Genomic DNA, 9,018 nt, shown 5'->3' with positions numbered 1-9,018 from the left:
TAGAGATAGGCAGATACCTTGTATTGCTGCAGTCATGGGCTCTTTAACAGATGCCATTCTTGGCATCAATTTGGTACCAACCTTACGTATTTCCACTAGTGAACAGGTGATAAAATTTAATTTGTTATTAATTGACAATTTCTTTATAATGATACTATTCTAACGATACTATATTTACTTGAAATTTGTTTTTCTAGATGGAGTTTTTATCCAGGTATCAGGAGGTCATACATTGTCCCAATATATCCTCTGATGATTGAACAACATGCCGGGGAAAGGGTAAGCTATTCCAATATTCGTGACATGTAATTACTTTGTATATCTTACTCGAACATTTTTAAATTTTAACCATACTATTAATCGTGCAGTTTATTTGGATGCCGTATCGGAGACCAAAATTGCGGCTGTTATACCCTCGTCTGCCGCATTCATTCTCACCTATAGTGCATTAATGCACCAATTTTTAATTTCCAGACAGTTGAGTGGTATAATAGGGATCGAGTACTCCGGTAGTTTGGTTGCATCTAGTATATCCCTGATTCGCCAATGCAGGTGGGGAAGATTCACTTGATCACCAAGAGAGGAAAACATGGAAATAGTTAGGGGGTTGTACACCGAAAATATATTGCAGTGTGGGATAATCGAATGGCGTAGAGATCTCAGATGGATATTTCTTCCGATTTGCAATTATCGTTAGAGTACATAAAATGGTATTTTATTACGAGAAAGCTATATTTACTTGGTGAGCAGTCGATTATAGTCCCCCCGCACATGCAGTGACTTGGGGCATATGAACCAGTGGCCGATATAGAGGCTGAGCCAGAGCTAGAGAAAGATCCCAAGCCCGAGCCTGAGCTCGAGCTCAGGCCACAATTGCAGGCCGAGTCTGAGCAATCGCATACATATTCGGCTAATAGTTCTTATCATCCAGATTTGCCGGTCAATGACTATTTCCTGGGCTCGTCAGGATACGGATACCGTTTTGGGTTTGATATCTTTGGGTCGTATCCATCGCAGTATAGCACTCCTCTTGGCCTGTATCCACTGTAGTACAACACTCCTCCCAGCTCGTATCCACCGCAGTACAGCACTCCCCTCGGCCCGTATCCAACATAATACTCCACTCCTCATAGGTCGTATTCACCGCAGTATGGCACTCCTCCCAGCTCAAGTTCATCGATGGCGTTCGGGGCGTATGATTTTTCTTCCATGTTTCGTACACCCCCACCTACGACTGAAGAGGATGTTGATCGCCACAATCACCCACAACATGAACGTCGATCCCCGCAGAAATATACCCCTAGGACCACACCATCAAACCATCAATTTTAGCAGTTTCTTGCGGTTTTGATATTACAAAGTTTGCACTTTTTTATTCTAAAAAATATAAATCAAGAAAAAAACAATCTTTGTATATATTTAACTAGATTAATTGGAACTTTAAAAATTGGAACAAAATTTGTTGTCATAAATTAGATTAATTGCAACATTACAACATTAAAACACTAAAACTTGTAACAAACTTAGTTTTGTAATATAAATTATGTTATATAAATTAAATACATTACAATCATAATCTAATTGGAGCAAACTTTGTAATATAAATTATGTTATATAAATTAAATACATTACAACCATAATTTAATTGGAACAAACTTTGTAATATAATTTTTTATATAAATTACATGAGCTCAATTCCTATCCGATCGTGACGATTATCCAACATGATAGTTTCGCTGCGGGCATTTGCTCCGATTATGACCAGCTAATTTGCATAATCCACAACGTTTACCATCGGATTTCTCCCTAATGTCCATTTCATTACAGATTCTGGATGATTGCAGAAGACCACTCGGATTCTTATACAACCCTCTGTCTAGGGTAAGCTCGAAAGTCATCAGAGGCACCTCCTATGTAGACAGGTCAGGTAGGACGGGGAACTCATTCTTCTAAACACGTAACATACGCTCAAGTGTGTACACATCATCGACAAATTGTTAAAAATTGAGTGAGACTTTAGCACACGTTGCCACGACATGCACACATGGATAATGAATTGTTTGAAACCTCCTGTAATCGTACCATCTGTTCCGGAGATCAACTCCATAGGACCTAGGTGGTATACCGGGTCAACGACCGATGGTTTTCGTAACTCGAAACATTTCAAGACATTTTGAATATATTTCTACATTCATCGACCTCGCCATCCGACGGTTTGCAACCATTGCATCCCTGACATCTTCGACAAACACGTGTCCCGCCTCCATCTAGTTAACTTGTTGCTTACCCATTCTTAGCATCAAGGTAGCTAACCTGTAGAATGTAGCCGAGAAAACAGATGAAATTAGAAGATGTCATGTTTTCAACAACATAACGTTGATCCCCTCCACCAAGTTTGTGGCCATTTGACCATAATGAAAGCCCTCGTCAAAATTTTGAGCCCATTGTCACGGCTCCATGGTACCTAACCACTGTCAGAAAGATGTGTTCGTTTGACCCTCCATGTCACTCTCAAGTCGAGTCATTCTTTGGCGAAAAATATCTGGCTCTAGCTCGTGCACATCGAAAAGCCTAATGGCGATAATTAATCATTTCCCTTTATCGGAGATGATGCAAATATTATCGTTGCTAATAACATACCTTCGCAGGTTGATAAAGAAGAATTATCATGATTCCATGTTCTCCTTATCTACGATGGCAAATGCTATCGGGAGCACATTCTTGTTGATGTCTTGAGCAACAGCAAGAAGTAGGATCTGTATATATTTTTCATATAGCCAGGTCTCATCCACTTGCACAAATGGCTTGCAGTAGGGAAATGTGTGCACACATGGATCAAACGTTCAGAACATCTGATGGAAATTCTTTTTCCCAGTTGTAGATGGTCATCTGGGCCATAATAAGGTCGTGTCTGTAACTCAATAACAGTCCCTGATATGTACTCCCCTATAGCGATTATCCATCCCTATGCTCATTATACGATACATTGACATTCTCGTACAATTGCTCCATTGCCATCTGTTTAGCTATCAACACCTTTCGATATGATACTCGATACTGGAATCGTACTTGCATTTTGGCAATCAGTACCGAAACTTTAATGGTCGATATGTCCTTTACCATTGGCATGATACACGTACAGATAGTTTTGAAATCAAGTTTTCGATGATCTTCTATCATACGTGTTGATATGCATGTGTGAGGCCCAACAAATTTTTGTATCTCTCACATCTGCGAATTTTGAATAAATGCAGCTCATACCCGCCAATTGCAGTCTTCCGCCGACTTCCAACACTCCCCAATATATAATGTCGGTTTAGACACTGTGAATTTGTAGTCCATTGATATTTTTATGCTATACCGCTTAATAGCAAATATGCACTCTTCCTTACTTTCGAATATATGGCCTACAAACAACTCCTCAGGACTAGAATTTACGGTCAGCCAGTGAGCAGAAAGTATTTCAAGGTACTCCAGGAATTCAGCTACGTGCACTGCGTCGGGATCTATGAGCGACATGTGTGGCACAGGATTATTATGTATCACAATACGTCGAATCTGGCTCCTGACTGAAGGCGTGCTAATGTTTCCATCATCATTCACGTCTTCATCGTCAATATCATCGGGGACCTCGTCTACATTGGGATAACCATCGCTATCGACCTCTTGATCACAAGGATCACTACTATCATATCCATCATCACCAACCACATAAATATCGGATGTAACATTAAGATTGATATCAATCCCGCGTATAGTCGATTCACTACCAACGTGCGATATTGGAGCCACCATGCATGGTTCTTTAGCTCCATGTTCTTCACCATAGGCAGTGAAATTTTCATTTTGCTCCAAACTGGCTAACTCAGCAAATAAGTGAATCGGTGCATTTTTGTCACTCTGATTCCTACAGTAAAGAGCGATCATTGTCTCTACATCTTCGTCGTCTGCAAGTTCCATTTTAGTGAATTTGATAGGGTTTGTCCAAACTGGAAACTTGTAAAAAAGTTTCGAGATCCTTCTCCCACAACGTCTAACAATTTTTGTGTTAATCCTTCCCTTCATATCATCTAATGAGACATTTCTATTAAATCTCATTGCTATTTGTTGCCAACATTCAAATATACATCCAACGGTTGTTATCAAAATGACTCCATCGAAATAAACGCATACAAAAAACTGATTATCCATCTTCATTACTCAATCTGTTAAAAAATTAATAAAAAAATCTCAAAACAATTTCGAACAACATAAAAATACTTACATAAAAAATTTAATGAATGATAATAGTCAATTTCTAACAATATCAAATTTATTGCCATTTCTAACAATATCAAATATATTAAAAAATTTTACAAGATAACATTCTCAATAATCTAAACACAAAACTTAGTAACAAATCACAATAAACAAAAAAACTTTAAAACAAAACATAAAAATAACACTAAACAAACTATATAATACTAACAATTTTTTTTCTTATCATAATCTATTATATTTGAAAATAACAATAAAAAAAATTACATTTCTTTTCTTTCTTCTCTTTTCTTTCTTTCTTCTCTTCTCCCTCTCTTGTTCTGCTAAATTTTTTTTCCAAACTGATACGAGCCGGATAGGGGAGTGGGGGAATATACTGGGTGTGCCGCCTATCAGATAGGCACAACTAGTGCTGCCTATCTGATAGGCACAACTGGTGCTGCCTATCTGATAGGCACAACTGGTGCCGCCTATCTGACACTCTCCACTACTAAAATATATTTTTTTTACTGTAAAGTGTCAGAAAATGAGGGTCGTGCCGCGTATGCACCGTCCTCCACCCATTCAAATATACCTTTTCAGTACTTAATTTTAGCATCAACCCATTTTCATATTTTTTTATATTATTCCAGTAAAAAACCATTAATTTTTTTTAAGATTTCGAGATGAAAGGATGAATTTATTTATTTTACATGTTTAATACTCATTTTTTATAGTTTTCTTATTAGTGATCCATTTATCATTGTTTTCTCTATTTATTTATTAGAATATTAAATCATATTATTTCTTTTTCTTTAATTCTATTTATGTTCATATTGGTGAAATTTGCTTTAATATGATTTTTAATATATTATTTTGTTTATCACATTTTAATTACCTATATAAATTATATATTTTCAACTCCTATATAGAATAAGGGTAGATTGGACATTTTATTTAGAAATTGTTTTTACAATATTCCTAAAATTCTAAGTTTACTTTTCAAATTTTTCGGTAAAATTTTACTTTTTATTTAAAATTTAAAATTTATTTCGTGTTTTCAAATTAAACTCAAATAATTCATGTTAAGCTAAAAGTAAAGAAAAATCTTTTAAATTAATTAATTTTATATTTTATACTAAATAAAACTCATAATTTTTGTCATCACTTCTTTACCCAAATGAAGAACAAACAATTAATTTAATTAATTACAAGTATTTTTGCTTTGGTTTTAGTTTAGGAATATTCAAGATTATATAACCAAAAGAACTTTTAATTTCGTAAACAATTATTAAAATTAGTTATTTAAGTTATTTTCGTTAAGGATAATATGGAAATATAAAATAAAATTTTAAATTTTAAAAGAGATTAAATTAATTAATTTCAATATTATAGTAATAAATTAATTGGCATTATCAATAAATAAATAAGTATAATTTAATAATTTTGTGTATCATTTTAGCATCTACCACCTTTTTACTTTAATTCTTAATTTTTTTTAATGCTTAAAACGTCCTAGGTGACAAAATTACAAGGAAGACCCTAAAAGTTGGGTTACCAACAAAGAATTTACCCACTAAATATTGCAGCCCGACCCCGTAAATCTATTTGGTCGAGCCTTCTTTCTAAAAACCCTAACCCTAATAATAAAAGCCTCTGCCCCTACCGATCCCCTTGCATATCTTCTAAAAATACATTTACTCCGTTGGCTTTTGAGGAAAGAGGCAACCAAAGGCTGTTGCTTAACACTTAACTTCTTTCACTTCATCCACTTCTTCCAGGTTTCCTTTTCTCTTTCCCTTTTATTTTCCTTGGTATTTTTATTTGATGTGTAAAATAGCTTGCTTTGGAATTGGGGTCAGATTAATGAGCAAAATAAGAAAGAACAGTGCTTTAGGTTTTCTGTATTCTGGGTTTTATAGCTCTAGTTCACCGGAATGATCTTCAATCAAACAAGTAAAAACCCACAATTTTTGGGTTATAACCTTTTCCAGTTTTCGCAACATTTCCGTTACTGTTTTAAAATGGAAATCATTGGATTGATCATCTTCAAAGAACCATTTTAGGCAACCATCCTTGACAATCCCCACCATCGAATTTGTGACACTGGGCCTTGGAGTATTTAGTCTGAATCCTAGAACCTACCAACATTTCTGGTAGCAACCGCAGTCCTGGATTTATAACTTTATTGTTGTGGCAACTCACAATACAATTTTCAGCTTTGACTCAAATTCTGCCATTCCTCTGATTGAGCCTTTCATCATCTGCATCTTTTAAACATATTTCTCATTTCAACCTCTGAACTTTTCTCCCATTTGCATTTCAGATTGCAGCTCCATTTTCAACTGCTCCTAGTTTTTCCAACCTTGGTGACAATCCTATCAGCATCCTTTTTTCAATTAACCCATTTCCTTTTGAGTTCTAGTCAGACTGTTATCTCTTATGACATGTTTCAACTCAGAAATCGGTAAAGAAGAATGAGGACAAAGCAGAAAGAAAATAAGGGAGAACTGAAACTGAAAATAGAATTTTGTGAGAAAATTGATGTGCATTTAATTGCCATCACCCCTTGCGATATCATTTATATATTGATATTTCTAGCTAAAAGCTGACTGAGTCTTAAGATTTTTAATTTTGTGAATTGCTTTTGGATGATAACTTTTTTATTTATTAGAAATTGATTGTACTGAACAGAACACAAAAGCAACTATGGCCTACGCTGCAATGAAGCCGACCAAGCCTGGTTTGGAGGAGCCCCAAGAACAGATACACAAGATCAGAATCACTCTCTCCTCCAAGAATGTGAAAAACCTTGAGAAAGGTACCGATTTATCTTATACCTCTATAATCTTGTTACTATCAAATTTTCCTCTTCTTAGCTAAATTTCATATAGTGATGAGTACTTTCTGGGGGTCTGATATGGATTAAATGGATAGACTAAGCATTGGTTAGTCTAATGTCTATATGTCTAATTGATAGTTTGTGCTGATCTGGTTCGTGGTGCCAAGGATAAGAGACTGAGAGTTAAGGGACCTGTGAGGATGCCTACCAAGGTTCTTCACATTACAACAAGGAAGTCTCCATGTGGTGAAGGTATTTACTCCCCTTGAGTCCAACGGACTCTTATTGTATTGTGTAGCTTACATTATTACCCAATTATTTATGTTTGAAACTATTTTGACTCTACCTCGAAAGCATGTTTCAGAAACCTATTGTATGGAGAATACTCTAGTTCCCTGTTCGTCAGAAATGATTTTAGAAATGGTATCTTGTTGTGATGGAGCATATAATACTGCTGAATTTCTGTTTTTCTCTGTAATCATAACACCCACAAGAAATAGGTGTGTCTATGCATTCTTGCCTTGTCCTCTGCATTTTATACAACTTTTTTGTAATTGCATGCTGTTTTTCTCTGTAATCATAACACCCACAAGAAACAGGAGTGTCTATGCATTCTTGCCTTGTCCTCTGCATTTTATACTACTTTATTGTAATTGCATGCTGGTTAATAATTTTGAATTCCACATCCATCTTTTTCTTGAAGGAACTAACTGCTAACTTTTTGCTTGTTCTGATATGTTGAACTTGACTTTGCTAATGTTAGATGCTTGAGCTACATGGTGCACATGTGATTTGTTTGTGTTAAAATAACAATCTAGTATGCTAAGGGTCATGATGCATCAAGACTAATCATTTGGGTGGTGTGTAGGAACAAACACATGGGATCGGTTTGAGCTTCGTGTTCATAAGCGAGTTATTGACCTCTTCAGTTCTCCTGATGTGGTGAAGCAGATAACATCTATTACCATTGAACCTGGTGTGGAGGTGGAGGTCACCATTGCAGATTCTTAAATATGGAGTCACTTCTGCTCTGCTTAGAATGATTTGTAGGGTTCCTTAGCTTGTATTTTTCCCATACTAGTGTTGAAGTGAGTCTTCATCTGTTTTATGGCTCCAGGTTTTGTTTCCTTTTTGTTATCCGAAGATTATGTTTGGATTTTTTAAATTTATTTGAAATCAAAAGTCAAGAAACGAGTTGTGTAGTATTTAAAGACATGAAAGAGACTAATATAATTTTTGTTGCATTTTTCTTTAATACTTTTTCTCATTAAAATTTTTTATGGTTGCTCTATCTCTCATCAGTTCATTCATCACAGTTTTTAACCAAAGTAAAAAAAGTATTCTTGAAAATCTTTAAATTCAATTAAAAGTAAAGATACTTATGAAAAAAACCCAAATAACAAAGTTGCAACCATTTCTTTAGATGTCAAAACTATCAAATATTAAATTTCACTACCTTTAAAAAAAATTATAGGTCAAAATAATGTTAATCATATAATTTAGATTGTTTTTTTAACCAATAAAATGGTGACGTACGTTCAGAATAAAAAAGAATAAAAAAAAAACACTTTCCAAATATTCAAGTTGAGACGTTAATTTGTGGATATTTTATATCAGTATTTGTTTAAGAAAACATTAATAGTTTACAAATTAACTTGTATAGAGAGGAGCTTATAGGACTTTTAGAGACCAATTTAATACGGATTTAAATTTTGTTACCTTATCTTTACGTCTAATATTGTATAAAAGAATAATTTTAATCACAATTATAAATTCAAATTAAATCTTTTACGGAAAATATTATATTTGACACATGTACGTTATAATTAAAAATATCTAATGTGGTACTGAAACTATCAATATGTGTAATATTTGGAACATGTATTTTCATAAAATGTCGAATGTGGTATATGTACTTTGAAAATATCTAAAGTGGTACC

The 9,018-nt window shown here is 34.6% G+C and overlaps 1 protein-coding gene across 4 annotated transcripts; it reads left to right on the top strand.

Annotated features, from left to right (window-relative positions):
• The first annotated feature begins 5,774 nt into the window (after window positions 1-5,774).
• On the top strand, window positions 5,775-8,283 carry LOC107888758 (40S ribosomal protein S20-2). 4 transcript variants are annotated; one of them, XM_041077835.1, is made up of 6 exons: window positions 5,827-6,017; window positions 6,563-6,605; window positions 6,698-6,768; window positions 6,931-7,057; window positions 7,217-7,330; window positions 7,947-8,283. In XM_041077835.1, the coding sequence occupies exons 4-6, from the start codon at window positions 6,946-6,948 to the stop codon at window positions 8,087-8,089; spliced, it is 369 nt and encodes a 122-aa protein (XP_040933769.1). In that variant the 5' UTR covers window positions 5,827-6,017; window positions 6,563-6,605; window positions 6,698-6,768; window positions 6,931-6,945; the 3' UTR covers window positions 8,090-8,283. The 4 variants fall into 4 exon arrangements, with proteins under 4 accessions (XP_016668442.1, XP_016668444.1, XP_040933769.1 ...); XM_016812955.2 differs by lacking the exon at window positions 6,698-6,768 and having other exon boundaries at window positions 5,801-6,017; XM_016812954.2 differs by having other exon boundaries at window positions 6,563-6,768.
• Window positions 8,284-9,018: the final 735 nt, after the last annotated feature.

Source organism: Gossypium hirsutum, chromosome A09, assembly GCF_007990345.1.
Source record: "Gossypium hirsutum isolate 1008001.06 chromosome A09, Gossypium_hirsutum_v2.1, whole genome shotgun sequence".
NCBI classification, from domain to species: Eukaryota; Viridiplantae; Streptophyta; class Magnoliopsida; order Malvales; family Malvaceae; genus Gossypium; species Gossypium hirsutum.
Note: the sequence above shows the minus strand (reverse complement) of the source record. Positions and strands in the feature narration are given on the sequence as shown.